This window comes from Saimiri boliviensis, chromosome 21 (assembly GCF_048565385.1).
Source record: "Saimiri boliviensis isolate mSaiBol1 chromosome 21, mSaiBol1.pri, whole genome shotgun sequence".
NCBI classification, from domain to species: domain Eukaryota; kingdom Metazoa; phylum Chordata; class Mammalia; order Primates; family Cebidae; genus Saimiri; species Saimiri boliviensis.
The window spans coordinates 10,053,586-10,068,580 of record NC_133469.1 but is presented as its reverse complement, the minus strand read 5'-3'; the positions used below and the strand labels follow the sequence as shown (position 1 = coordinate 10,068,580).

General features: G+C 49.4%; 1 protein-coding gene across 6 annotated transcripts in view; it reads left to right on the top strand.

Moving 5' to 3' along the window:
- TEF (TEF transcription factor, PAR bZIP family member) overlaps positions 1-13,711 on the top strand; it is a 33,764-nt gene extending 20,053 nt beyond the window's left edge. For 3 of the 6 annotated variants that reach the window (XM_039463149.2, XM_003932831.4, XM_010343413.3), the window contains exons 2-4: positions 455-787; positions 7,740-7,960; positions 10,125-13,711. In XM_039463149.2, coding sequence (XP_039319083.1) covers positions 455-787; positions 7,740-7,960; positions 10,125-10,340 — 770 coding nt within the window. In that variant the 3' untranslated portion in view covers positions 10,341-13,711. The remainder of the gene's footprint in view (positions 1-454; positions 788-7,739; positions 7,961-10,124) is intronic. The other 3 variants (XM_010343412.3, XM_010343411.3, XM_010343414.3) reach the window with 1 other exon arrangement.
- Positions 13,712-14,995: the final 1,284 nt, after the last annotated feature.

The window sequence follows — 14,995 nt, the reverse complement described above, 5'->3', positions numbered from 1 at the left end:
CTGCTACTGAGGAGGCTGAGGCAGGAGAATCACTTGAACCTGGGAGGCGGAGGTTGCAGTGAGGCAAAATTGGACCATTGCACTCCAGCCTGGGTGACGAGAGTGAAACTCTGTCTCAAAAAAAAAAAAAAAAAAAATTAAATTAAAAATTAACCTTATGACCACTTAAGGCCTCAGAGCATGTGGTGAGCATTCTGGAAAGGCCAGGCATGGATGAGGATGGGATACCATGTCTAAAGGAGAATAGCTGGGCGTGGTTCAAGTGCTAGATTCTAACTGGAGAACAGAGCAGGCTCTTGAAATGCATGAGTTGGAATCAGGACTGTGAGAAGGATGGGCCAGGCCTGTGAGACTCACTGCCCACTTCCTGGGATCAAGTTTGGCCTAGAAAGATGGGACCTTCTAGCCAAAAGCATTACAGGATAGAAATCTACTGTGTGGTATCTCATCACAGATGTTGTGTCTGCAGATAAGGAGAAGGGGAAGGAAAAGCTGGAGGAGGACGAGGCAGCAGCCGCCAGCACCATGGCCGTCTCAGCCTCCCTTATGCCACCCATCTGGGACAAGACCATCCCATATGATGGCGAATCTTTCCACCTGGAGTACATGGACCTGGACGAGTTCCTGCTGGAGAATGGCATCCCTGCCAGCCCCACCCACCTGGCCCACAACCTGCTGCTGCCTGTAGCCGAGCTAGAAGGGAAGGAGTCTGCCAGCTCTTCCACAGCATCCCCACCATCCTCCTCCACTGCCGTCTTTCAGCCCTCCGAAACCGTGTCCAGCACAGGTTGGTGATGGGCCATTGGGCAGGGCCACCTGTCCCATCCAAGGAAGTCCATTTCCCACTGTGTGCTGCCTGTGTCCACGCACCCAGTGAGCCCCTTCTCTGAGGGGAGGCCCTGGCAAGGCTGCCGTGTGGAGGAACCCTCCACTCCACACCCGTCTACACAGTTCCCCAAAGCTAAAGATAAAAATAGTGGTCATAGCACCAGGCGCCGTGGCTCATACCTGTAATCCCAGCAAATATTAGCTGGGCATGGTGGCGCGCACCTGTAGTTGCAGCTACTCAGGAGGCTGAGGTGGGAGAATCTCTTGAACCCGGGAGGCTGAAGTTGCAGTGAGCTGAGATTGCACTTCTGCACTTCAGCCTGGATGACAGAGCAAGACTCCGTCTCAAAAAAAAAAAAAATGGTGATGACGTCAGCAGCAGTTGGAACCTTTCTGTTGGTTGGTGTGCTGCAGACAGGCAGGATGGGACCTTCTAGGCCAAAGTGTTACGGGATAGAAATCCCATTCTGGGTGCTGTGGCTCACACCTGTAGTCCCAGCACTTTGGGAGGCCAAGGCAGGTGGATCACAAGGTCAGGAGTTGGAGACCAGCTTGGCCAACATGGTGAAACCCCATCTCTAAAAATACAAAAAGTTAGCCGGGTATGGTGGTGGACGCCTGTAATCTCAGCTACTCGAGAGGCTGAGGCAGAAGAATCACTTGAACCTGGGAGGTCGAGGTTGCAGTGAGCCAAGATTGCGCCATTGCACTCCAGCCTGGGTGACAGTGTGAGACTCCATCTTAAAAAAAAAATCCCATTCTGCATTTCCTCAGTGCTGCTGATTTACCCCAATGTGTACTTTGCCAGAGATTATCAGGAAGCTCGGGCAAATACCAGCTAACAGTCATTTAGCACTTGCTCTCTGCCAGGCATTAACACGTAATCCTCACAAGAATCTTACGAGATTAGTACTGTTATCCCTGTTTCACAGGTAAGGAAACTGAGACACAGAGAAGTTAGGTAACTTGCTCAAGGTCACACAGCTGGTAGGTAATGGAGGTAGCATTTGAATACTGCTTATGCCCTGGCACAAAGAAACCATTCCCCACTTTGGGAGGCCGAGGCATGTGGATCACCAGAGGTCAGGAGTTTGAGACCAACCTGATAGATATGGTGAAATCCCATCTCTACTGAAAATACAGAAATTAAGACCTGGCGTGGTATCTCACACCTATAATCCTAGCACTTTGGGAGACCAAAGTGGGCAGATTGCCTGAGGTCAGGAGTCTGAGACCAGGCTAACATTGTAAAATCCTGTCTGTGCTAAAAATACAGCAGTTAGCCAGGCATGGTGGTATACGCCAGTAGTCTTAGCTACTCAGGAGGGTGAGGCAGGACAATTGCTTGAGCCCAGGAGGCGGAGGTTGCAGTGAGCCAAGATTGCACCACTGCACTCCAGCCTAGGTGACAGAGTAAAACTATGCCTAAAAAAAAAAAAAAAAAACAGAAACAAAAAATAAAATTAGAATTTCTCCTTTTAATTTTTCAATTCCTCTATAGAAACAAACATCAATAGGGCTGGGCACGGTGGCTCACGCCTATAATCCCAGCACTTTGGGAGGCTAAAGTGGGTGGATCATGAGATCAGGAGTTCAAGACCAGCCTGACCAACATGGTGAAACCCCATCTCTACTAACAATACAAAAATTAGTCAGGTGTGATGGCACATGCCTGTTATCCCAGCTACTCAGGAGGCTGAGGCAGGAGAATTGCTTGAACTCAGGAGGTGGAGGTTGCAGTGAGCCAAGATCGCATCATTGTGGAAAAAATAAAAAAGAAAAAAAGATATATATGTATATATGTACACTATTGATGTTTTTTCTTTTCTTTTTCTTTTTGAAACAGAATCTGGCTTTGTCACCCAGGCTGGAGTACAATGGTGCGATCTCCACCGTCACCTCAAACTCCTGAGCTCAGGCAATCCTCCCACCTCAGCCTCCTAAATAGCTAAGACTACAGGCACATACCACCACACCAGCTAATTTTACAATTCTTTTTTTTTTTTTTTTTTTTTTTTTTTTTTTTTGAGACAGAGTTTCGCTCTTGTTACCCAGGCTGGAGTGCAATGGCGCGATCTCGGCTCACCGCAACCTCCGCCTCCTGGGTTCAGGCAATTCTCCTGCCTCAGCCTCCTGAGTAGCTGGGATTATAGGCACGCACCACTATGCCCAGCTAATTTTTTGTGTTTTTAGTAGAGACGGGGTTTCACCATGTTGACCATGGTTGGTCTCGATCTCTCGACCTCGTGATCCACCCGCCTCGGCCTCCCAAAGTGCTGGGATTACAGGCTTGAGCCACCGCGCCCGGCCCACACCAGCTAATTTTAAAAGGGTTTTTTGTTTATTTGTTTTTGTGGAGTCAGGTTATTACTATATTGCCCTGGTTGGTTTCCAATTCCTGGCCTCAAGCAGTCCTTCCACCTGGGCCTCCCAAAGTGTTGGTTGAGATTACAGGCATGAGCCCCTACACCCAGCCACTTTGTTATGTTTCATTGCTCAATAGTCTAATGTATTAGCATACCACAGTTTATCCATTATACGGTTGAAGGACATCTGGGGTATCTCTAGTTTTGGTTATGAGTAGTGCTGCCATCATGAACATTCAAGTGCAGGCCATTTTGTTTTGTTTTGTTTTGTTTTGTTTTGTTTTGTTTTGTTTTGTTTTGGGAGACAGAGTTTTGTTCTTATCACCCAGATTGGAGTGCAGTGGTGCAATCTCAGCTCACTGCAACCTCTGCCTCCTGGGTTCAAGTGATTCTCCTGCCTTGGCCTCTTGAGTAGCTGGGATAACAGGCGTGTGCCACCATGCCTGGCTAATTTTTGTGTTTCATGGAGATGGGGTTTTGCCATGTTGTCCAGGCTGGTCTCAAACTCCTGACCTCAGGCGATCCACCCACCTCAGCCTCCCAAAGTGCTGGGATTACAGGCGTGAGCCACCGCGCCTGGCCCCTGTGCATGTCTTTTGGTATGCATTTCCCTTGGGCATTTGCCTAGGAAAAGAAAGGCTAGGTCATTGGGCATGCATATGTTTAGCTTGTGTAGACAGTGCCAAATAGTATACAAAGTGGTTATATCCATTTGTACTCCCACCAGCAGGGCACTGGAGTTCCAGTGTCAGCCTTTGATTTTAATTTTAACATCTTTTGTAATGATGGACCTATGAGGGAATTATGTTTCAGGCAAGCTACCTATTCCCTTTCCCTCTAGCAAAGTCATTTTAAGGTCTCATTGTCATTTTCTAGAATTTGTTTACAGAGGTATCCACTGGGAAATGGGGATTCCTCAAAATCTTGTCCCCAGGCCTCTTTGCAAAATTTCCCCTTTTGTTTCCTGTGGCTTTCTCTTATCCTGTCTCTGAAACTTAACCACATCTTGCCATTTGGTTGTTGCTGAAAGGCACCCAGGCACTGTGTCACTTTGAACGGCTTTCTCATGTGATAGGTACCTGAGCTGCTTGTCTTGCAGGTACTAGGTTTGGCAGCCCCTGTATGCCCGCAGTTACCACGTGGGTCACTGGTCACTCACCCCTCTGACACTCAGACATCTCTGTAATTAGCCCCTGTCTAGTAGGGTACAGTGAATTTATGTGCATAATCCAGTTAAAACTTAAGTCTGATCATGGCACATGGCACACCTCTGCCCGGAGCCCTCCAGGTATTCTGTCTCCAGAATCAGCAGCACCATTGACATTTAGACCAGATGACTTTTTGTTGGGGTTGGAGGAGTGACTGACCTGTGCATTGTAGGATCTTTTTTTTGGGGGGGATCTTTTTTTTTTTTTTTTTTTTTTTGAGAAGGAGTTTCACTCTTGTTACCCAGGCTGGAGTGCAATGGTGCGATCTCGGCTCACCGTAACCTCTGTCTTCCTGGGTTCAGGCAATTCTCCTGCCTCAGCCTCCTGAGTAGCTGGGATTACAGGCACACACCACCATGCCCAGCTATTTTTGGTATTTTTAGTAGAGATGGGGTTTCACCATATTGACTAGGATGGTCTCGATCTCTTGACCTCGTGATCCACCTGCCTCGGCCTCCCAAAGTGCTGGGATTACAGGCGTGAGCCACCGCACCCAGCTTGGATATTTTTTTTGAAACAGTCTTACTCTGTTGTCCAGGCCTGAGTGCAGTGGCGCAATCTCAGCTCACTGCAACCTCTGCCTCCCAGATTCAAGTGATTCTCCTGCCTTAGTCCCCCAAGTAGCTGGAACTACAGGCATGTGCTACCATGCCCAGCTAATTTTTGTGTTTGTTTATTTATTTATTTATTTTTTAAAGACGGGGTTTCACCATGTTGGTCAGGCTGGTCTTGAACTCCCGACCTCAGGTGATCCACCCGCCTTGGCCTCCAAAGTGTTTGGATTATAGGCGTGAGCCACCACGCCCAGCCAGTTTTTGTGTTTTTAGTAGAGACATGGTTTCACCATGTTGGCCAAGCTGGTCTTGAACTCCTGACCTCAAATGATCTGCCCATCTTGGCTTCCCAAAGTGCTGGGATTGCAGTCGTGAGCCACCATACACCTGGCCCACATTGTAGGATTTTTTTTTTTTTTCTTTTTTTGAGACGGAGTCTTGCTCTATCTCCCATGCTGTAGTGCAAAGGCACAATCTTGGCTCACTGCAACCTCCACCTCCTGGTTCAAGCGATTCTGCTGCCTCTGCCTCCTGAGTAGTTGGGATTATAGGCGCATGCCACCTCGCCTAGCTAATTTTTGTGTTGTTTCGTAGAGAGGGTTTTGCCATGTTGACCAGCCTGGTCTCGAACTCCTGACCTCAGGTGATCCGCTCGCTTTGGCCTCCCAAAGTGCTGGGATTACAAGTGTGAGCCACTCTGCTCTTGGCCAGATTGTAGGATCTTTAGCAGCATCCCTGGCTTCCGCCCACTAGATGCCAGCAGCACAGTCCTGACGTGACCAAATGTACCCTACAAAGCCAAATTAACTCCTGTTGAGAACTACTGCTTTATTAGCATTAAAAGCTCAATATTAGGCCAGGCGTGGTGGCTCATGCCTATAATCCCAGCACTTTGGGAGGCCGAGGCAGGTGGATCACGAGGTCAAGAGATCGAGACCATCCTGTTCAACATGGTGAAACCCCGTCTCTACTAAAAATACAAAAAGAATTAGCTGGGCATGGTGGCACATGCCTGTAATCCCAGCTACTCGGGAGGCTGAGGCAGGAGAATTGCTTGAACCCAGGAGACGGAGGTTACGGTAAGCCGAGATCGCGCCATTGTACTCCCACCTGGGTAACAAGAGGGAAACTCCGTCTCAAAAAAAAAAAATTTTAAAAAGCTCAGTATTTTTTGTTTCAGACCCATCCTTTTACTCTCCCCACTCATTCAATCCCTCCAGCCACATTGGCCTTCTAGCACCTACCTCAGGGCCTTTGCACTTAATGTTTACTCTAAAATGTTGTCCAAGATACTCACATAGCATCTGATGTTTATATAGTCATTTTCTTATTTATCTTGTGTAATGCAGCTTTCCCCACTAGAAGAACACTGCATGAAGCCAGAAATGTTTACCTGTTTTGTCTTTGCCGAGACAGTACCTGGCATATAGCAGGTGTTCAATAAGTATCTGTTGACTGAATGATTATTTTGTGTACTCCTATAAGTAGCATTGAAAGAGCTGGCCAAAGGTGTAGTTTTTCTGTTTTTTTCCGAGACAGAGTCTTGCTCAGTCTCCTAGGCTGGAGTACAAACAATGGCACAATCTTGGCTCACTGCAACTTCCACCTCCCAGGTTCAAGCAGTTCTCCTGCCTCAGCCTCCTGAATAGCTAGGATTACAGATGCCTACCACTGCACCCAGCTAATTTTTGCATTTTTTTTTAGCAGAGATGGCCAGGCGCAGTGGCTCACATTTGTAATCCCAGCTCTTAGGGAGGCAGAAGCAGGAGGATAGCTTGAGCCCAGGAGTTTGGAAGGAAGGTAGAAAGATCAATTGACTCCAGGAGTTTGAAACCAGTCCTGGCAACATAGTGAGACCGTGTCTTTACGAAAAAAAAAAAAAAAAAAAAAATTAGCCAGGTGTGTTGATGTGTACCTACAGTCCCGGCTACTCAGGACGCTGAGGCAAGAGGATCACTTTAGCCCAGGAAGTCGAGGCTGCAGTGAGCCATCATCATGCCTCTGCACTCCAGCTTGGGTGACTCTGTCTCAAAGAAAAAAAAAATGGAACCCATTTCCGTTACTCGGTCTGTGTCCCTAACCCATTGGAGTTATAGAGAGATGCAGCTGTTTCTCATTACTGGAGATCTTGCAATCACAGGAAGTTAAGGGAGTATAAAAATTTAATGTTTTGCTTAACATTTCTGGTGGGGAGGTGGGGGAAACAATTGGAAAATCTTGTCTTTTTCTAGGGCTTCTGTTTCCTTTTGAGCATTCTGTTCCTAAAGGAAAGAATTCCGGGCCAGGTGCGGTGGCTCACGCCTGTAATCCCAGCACTTTGGGAGGCCTAGGCAGGTGGATCACGAGGTCAAGGGATTGAGACCATCCTGGTCAACATAGTGAAACCCCGTCTCTACTAAAAATACAAAAAAATAGCTGGGCATGGTGGTGCGTGCCTGTAATCCCAGCTAGTCAGGAGGCTGGGGCAGGAGAATTGCCTGAACCCAGAAGGCGGAGGTTGCAGTGAGCTGAGATCGTGCCATTGCACTCCAGCCTGGGTAACAAGAGCGAAACTCCGTCTCAAAAAAAAAAAAAAAAAAAAAAGGAAAGAATTCTATGTTTGTGTTGTGGAATTGAACCATGTTTGCCAGTCTGGCTTAGGGGCTGGTGCTGTTGGCATTTTCTTCTCCGCAAGTGGCAGTGGCTTATGCAGCATCAAGGTTCAAGCAAGTATCTGGGTGTGTAGTGTGGGTTTTCCCTGTCCAGTGGGCCACTTCGAGACCACCTGTCTCTGTGTCTTTCAGAATCTTCCTTGGAGAAAGAGAGGGAGACTCCCAGTCCCATCGACCCCAACTGTGTGGAGGTAGATGTGAACTTCAATCCGGACCCCGCTGACCTGGTGCTCTCCAGTGTGCCAGGTGGGGAGCTCTTCAACCCTCGGAAGCACAAGTTTGCCGAGGAGGACCTGAAGCCCCAGCCCATGATCAAAAAGGCCAAGAAGGTCTTTGTCCCTGATGAGCAGAAGGTAACCTGGTATTCCTTTTTTTTTTTTTTTTTTTTTTTTTAATTCACCTGGGTGCAGGTGGACTAAGGCCGAAAAGGGCTTTAGCCAACCTGGTATTCTTTATAAGTAAAGATGCAGCATTGGTTCAGGGGCCTAGGAGCTGTGGGTCCTGGCATTTGATTTTATCTGGAGAGCCCTCCCTCCTTGTGATACCATTTAGAAAGACATGAGTTCAGTGCTTAAAGCCATGTCCTGCAGCAGTTTGATAGAAAGAAAGGGCATTTGGCCCCAGTGTGACTCTGTAGTTTCCCTCTCCTTCCCCTGCCCAACGGCTGTGTTGATGTTCCTGCTTCCCTGGCTGTAGCCCAGCCACTGGGCAAGAGCTCACTCACTAGGTCACAGGAACTGGGGTTCAAAAAGTCCTTGCTTTGAAGGACAAAGGGTTGCTTGTATGTTGCCATCCCCAGGGATGAGTAAGCAGCTTTCAAGCTGATGGTGCTTTTAGGAAGAGGGAATTTTGCAGTTTTCCATCTTTTCCTTTGAAAAACTTACAGGAAAGATTTTTTCATCCAACTCTTAGGAGTCAGGCAAACCTGGGTTTAAACTCCATGTTGCCACCTGTGACCTAGCTGTGCCTCAAGTTCCTCATCTGTAGGCCGGGCGCGGTGGCTCAAGCCTGTAATCCCAGCACTTTGGGAGGCCGAGACGGGTGGATCACGAGGTCAAGAGATCGAGACCATCCTGGTCAACATGGTGAAACCCCGTCTCTACTAAAAATACAAAAAATTAGCTGGGCATGGTGGCGTGTGCCTGTAATCCCAGCTACTCAGGAGGCTGAGGCAGGAGAATTGCCTGAACCAGGAGGCGGAGGTTGCGGTGAGCCGAGATCGCGCCATTGCACTCCAGCCTGGGCAACAATAGCGAAACTCCATCTCAAAAAAAAAAAAAAAAAAAAAAAAAAAAAAAAGTTCCTCATCTGTAAAACAGGAATAATTGGGCTGGGCATGGTGGCTTACGCCTGTAATCCCAGCACTTTGGGAGGCTGAGGTGGGCGGATCACGAGGTCAGGAGTTCGAGACCAACGTGACCAACATGGTGAAACCCCATCTCTATGGAAAAAAAAAAATACAAAAATTAGCCAGGTGTGGTGGGACACACTTGTAATCCCAGCTACTCAGGAGGCTGAGGCAGGAGAATCGCTGAACCTGGGAGGCGGAGGTTTATGATGAGCTGAGATTGCATCATTGCACTCCAGCCTGGGCAACAGGAGCAAAACTCTGTCTCAAAAAAAAAAAAAAAAAAAAAAAAAAGAGAGAACAACTGAACCTGCCTCCCAAGGAGATTTCTGAGACTTTAATAATAATGCGATGATTACAGTAAATATTTGGATGGTACTTGCTATAGGCCAGATACTTTTTAATTTTTTTTTTAGACACTTTTTTTGTTTTGTTTTGTTAATGTTTTGTTTTTTTGAGACGGAGCTTTGCCCTGTTGCTCAGATTGGAGTATAGTGGCATGATGTCAGCTCACTACAACCTCCACCTCCAGAGTTAAAGTGATTCTTGTCCCTCAGCTTCCCGAGTAGCTGGGATTACAGGCGTGCGTCACCACACCTGGCTAATTTTCGTATTTTTAATAGAGACAGGGTTTCACCATGTTGCCCAGGCTGGTCTTGAACTCCTGAGCGCAAGCATCTGCCTGCCTCAGCTCCCAAAGTGCTGGGATTACAGGTGTGAGCCACCACGCCCAGCCTATTATTTCTCGTTGTAAAAATAAGGGACTTGTGATACTGAGAGGTTAAAGTACTTGCACAGTCTCACTGCTAGTAATCTTGCAGAGCCAAGATTTGAACTCGGGGAACTAGGCCCTTACCCACAACCAGAACACCTAAGTGAAGCAAGGGTGTGGACAGTACAGTGCTTTCTGCTGGAGCAGCAGGTAGCAGGCCTCCAGGAGACGGATCTCCTCTCTACCACGTAACCTACCAAATCACTGTCTCTTATCCTGCTCCCAAGGTAAGAGCAGCAACATCAACGTGCCTTGGTTTGTGCTGCTCCCTCCCTGGTATCCCCGCTTTAGTTCTGGCCACACCAGATGAGTTAAGGGAATCCAGGTTGTGGGAGGAGAGAGATTGGGTTCTCTCATGGGGAAAAACGAGAGACCCACAGAGGGCACTTCCCCACAGGATGAAAAGTACTGGACAAGACGCAAGAAGAACAACGTGGCGGCTAAACGGTCGCGGGATGCCCGGCGCCTGAAAGAGAATCAGATCACCATCCGGGCAGCCTTCCTGGAGAAGGAGAACACAGCCCTGCGGACGGAGGTGGCCGAGCTGCGCAAGGAGGTGGGCAAGTGCAAGACCATCGTGTCCAAGTATGAGACCAAATATGGGCCCTTGTAACCCGTGCCCCCCGCCCGGGCGGGGCACTGCCTGCACCTCAGACCTCTGCCTGGGGGCTCCCTGAAACCCCTCACATGCGTGGAGACTTATGACTCGTCGTGGGCGCATGGTGGTGCACCCGCTGCAGGAGTGGCCACGTCTCAGCTTCATTATACCACAGCCCACGCACGTGGCGACGTCCCCAGGGGCCAGTCTCCTCACTGGTGGGGAACGCAAGAGAATCTGCGTAGACCGGTGACTCGGCCTTAGTTTCTATTCTTGGATGTCCCAGTTGAATCAGAAGGGGACCTCTGGAGTATACACCTCTCCTTTCACGGGCGCTCGGGCTCCAGCCTGGGCTGCCGAGTGCTGTCTCTGCAGAATGAGTTGTGATCATTGTCACCCTTATGTCTTCTCAGGTAGCAGGGCACATTTCCACTCAAGGTGTGTCTGTCACGCACCTCATCCTCCCCCAAAAGTCTTTGAGTAACATCTGTTCCCATCTTCCTTGGAGGCAGAAGGACACACTAGCTCCTCTGTCAGTGTCTGCATGGGTGGCCAGCCACAGGAGTGGGGTCTCTGCACAGCCTGGGACGGGGCTTGGGGCTGGGGCCTGCAGCAGAAGTGCACCCAGCCTTTCTTAGCTCCTGTACCCCTTTTCCTTTATGGCTCTGAGGCATGAGGTCTGGAAGCCAGGGAAGGGCTTTGGCCGTCGGCTCTCTCTGCATTTCATTGGCTGTGGAGGAGACACTCCGAGGGTGGCTGCTCTCTGAGCCCAGAGTGCGAGGGCCGAGGCACGCCTTTTCATTTCTTCTCCAGGCTACTCAGAGGCCACCTGAAGCTTGTTTGTCCAACTAGCCCAGGCCTCTGGGCCTGCTGTTTCTTTCCACCCAGTGTCCAGTCTTGGATCATGGATTTCAAAGGAAAACCCCTCTTTTATCTAGGAGGCTTTAACTTCCTGGACCCCAGGATTCACCTTCCTAGTGGTTAGAAAACGCCTCCACAGCCCCCTTTTACCATGGGCATGAGAGCTGGAGCGTGTTTCTTGAGAAGCTCCCATTTTTTCTTGCTCTGCTCACCAGTGTGGCCCAGGCCAGAGTGCACTCGCCCTGGAGGCAGCGAGGGCTTCGCAGTTCTTGCTTCGGGATCCCTCCTGTGAGCTGCCAGGAGGGTGTCAGCCGGGCAAGACACCTAGCCTAGAGTCACCAAGGTCACAGTGTCACTCCTATGGGATAGCAGGCCCTTGGGACGTTTACATAGGCCTAGGGTCCCCTCAATCTTGGCCCTAGGAGATGGGGACCACTCGTGAGGCTGGCCGTGCTGTGGCTTCTCACAGCAGTGGCTTCCCCTGCCCCACAAATACTCCTTTCTCTTGTGTGGCTGGACTCACCCTTTTACTGTGCTCTGAAGATGAACCGAGGAAATTCATGGAAGCCTCTGCTCATTTGGGTCACTGGGGCACCCCTGAGATGTGTGTGTTTATTTGCTCAGGGTGGGCAACCTGTGGTGAAGAGACAGAGGCGATGGGCATGCTTCATCCTCCATAACAGTGGCTTTATTTACCGTGGTGGTTCAGAGTCCCAGGCCCCGACCTCTAAAGACTTTCCATCACAGATGTTATGACCAAGCCGTGGACCTTACCCAGGCGAATGCCACGGCCCTCCGGGGACCTGCACACCCTTCTCTCTGGGGGACTTGACGAGGGGCCCTGAGGCCAAGGGAGGTCACTTCTCCCTCCAGGCCCCTGACTTTTACTTTGTGGTTCTTTAAAAACCATGTATACACTTTCACTCTATTGTAACCACACAGGGCAGGCACATCCAGCATGTCAGTGTCCTGCCCCGGGCAGCTCTCCCTCACAGGCACGCTCCCTCTGGCCTGGTGGATCACCAAGAGGGCGGTTCTCATTTTGATATTAGTGGAAGAGCCTCAAGCTTAAAAGCTCTTCATTTTCTTTGGCCAGAAAGTCTATGGTTTGTGTTTTGCAGTTTTATTTTTTTAAGGTTGGACACTAAATCTCTGGCGCCGACGTTCTGAGCCCAGTCGCTGGGATGGTGGCTCGACTCGATGTCTCTCTTTGTCCCGCCCTCTGCCTGTTTGGTGCCCTCCCTTCTTTCCCCCAGGCAGTGGGTATCGGGTTCTTTCCCAAAGTGCTTACTTGGAAAGAGTGCGGCTGCTGGACTCTTTTCGAAATGCCCCTCTGAGTCAGGAGCCTGGTGGGGACAAGACAGAGGATGTCCGCAGAGGCTGACCTTTGGGGGCAAAGAAGTGCTCAGGTAAGGTTGTCTCCTCTCCTGTCCCAAGAATCCGTGCTTGCAGGAGAGGGTTGGTGCCTGCTCGGTTTCTGTTGCGGAAGTGGGAGTCTCCTTGGCTCCCTCCTGGGCCCTCTTGCTTCTTGGAGGCCAATCGCTGGAGACTCAGGCTCCTGTGCCCAGATCTTTGACATCTGTATATCACTGGAGGCTAGAGACACTGATTTGACCTTGGCTTTCTGTGGGTTCTGATGGGCTTGGAAGTACTATCTACTTCCTAAGCATCCTGTCTCAAGCTTTGTAGCAGCCTCAGTGCAACCTCAGAACAGACAAATTGTAAATGAGCTGGAACGTTGCAAGAATATCCATCTTTTAAATGTCTAATCCAGATGGAGGAACATGCATTTAGAGAGAGGGAGAGTTTTCAGGGTTTACGGCAGCTTTGTGGAGGACTTGGGTAACTCATCGTTGGCCAAGGGAAGAGGTTTGTCTGTCTGGCCTCTGAGGTTGGAGGGGGCATTTGGCAGTGAATCTTTAAGTCTGGGTACATGTCACCCTGCTCAGAGGGGCTGTGCAGGCCACTCCTGTGGTCCTCCGGCCTCAGGCAGGGCGGCAGTCACACGAGCCAGTAGGGGAAAGCCCCTTTGAAGCTGGGCAGCTCTCCACCCAGGCCCCGGGAGCCGTGCTCCTTGGAACACAAAGGGCCGAGGTTTTCATGGCAAAGCTCTACCCCAGGGCTCCTTTAACATCTGCTAATTAAGTGCAATAAATTTTTCTAGAAAATGGCAAAGATGATTTCCAGGTGGATAATGCTCTCTTACGGTGTTGGGGATGCCAGAACACCACTTGGTTTTATTTTTCTAAATGCATGTGATGTGATAGAGTGTTTGGGGCTCTGTGCCCTCCCCTGGGAGCTGGCATTCCAGTGGGCCCCTCTCCTCTTTACCTTTGTTGGGGGAAGGAGGCAAGAGAAAAATTCCTTCTTCCCAGCTGGAGAGGGCAGAAGCAGACCATAGCCCATTGGCCTTATGTGCGTGTATGCGTGCGAGTGTGTCACTGCTGGTGGGCCGGAGTGATGCGGTGGGAGGGAAGCCGGGAATGTATCCTTTTCAGACAAAATTAAATATTTTGAAATGAGAATGTTGGGACTGTCTTTTCTGTCCTTCCCCCCACCCCCACCCCGAGTTTCCTCTCTGAGTGTTAGCCTGGGAGCTGGAGAGTGAAGCTGGAAAACTTACCTAATTAGAATCCATCCCAGACACCCCCTTAATCACAGTCCAGGCACCCCTCACATTTGACCCCAACCACTTTGCCTCAGTTTCCTCATCTATCAGATGGAAGTGTTTCTTGCCCTGCTTATATTGAGGAGGGACAAATAGCAGACCGAAAGCAGTTTGAACAGATAAAAGTGCTACACAACTAGAAGACAGGGAACTGCTTATGAAAAGTGTTCTCGAACAGGGAATGCATGATGGCAGCTCTGTAATGAAAAGAAGAAAGGATGGGCACAATGGCTCACAACTGTAATCCCAGCACTTCAGGAGGCTGAGGCAGGCAGATCACTTGAGGTCAGGAGTTTGAGTCCAGCCTGGCCAACAGAGTGAAACCCCATCTCCACTAAAAAACAGGTATATGTGTGTGTTTGTGTGTGTGTGTGTGTGTGTGTGTGTGTGTGTTTATATATGTATGTGTGTCTGTGTATGTATATATATATATGTGTGTGTGTGTGTGTGTATATATATACTAAAAAATCTAAAAATCTTGTATGTGTGTGTGTGTATATATATATATAAATCAGCTAGGTATGGTGGCACAGGAGGCCAAGGCAGAAGAATTGCTTGAACCCGGGAGGCGGAAGATGCAGTGTGCCGAGATCACACCACTGCACTCCAGGCTGGGTTACAGAGTGATACTGTCTTGGGGGGAAAAAAAAAAGCAATGCTGGCAGCATGGTGACTCATGCCTATAATCCCAGCACTTTAGGGGGCTGAGGCGGGCAGATCACAAGGTCAGGAGTTTGAGACCAGCCTGACCAACATGGTGAAACCCTGTCTCTACTAAAAATACAAAAGTTAGCTGGGCGTGGTGGCACGTGCCTGTAATCCCAGCTACTCAGGAGGCTGTGGGCAGGAGAATTGCCTGAACCTGGGAGGTAGAGGTTGCAGTGAGTCAAGATCACACCACTGCACTCTAGCCTGGGCAACAGAGCAAGACTGCGTCTCAAAAAAAAAAGAAAGAAAAAAAAAGGCAAGAAGACTGGAAAAGTTGGATCCTCATGGTGGGACTCTGAGGGTTTTCCTTTTCTTCTTTTGCCAGATGTTCTGTCTGTGGTCATGAGATGTTCGTAATTAAAAGACAAGTTTGGCCAGGCCCAGTGGCTCACGCCTGTAATCCTAATAATTTGGGAGGCTGAAGTGGGCGGAT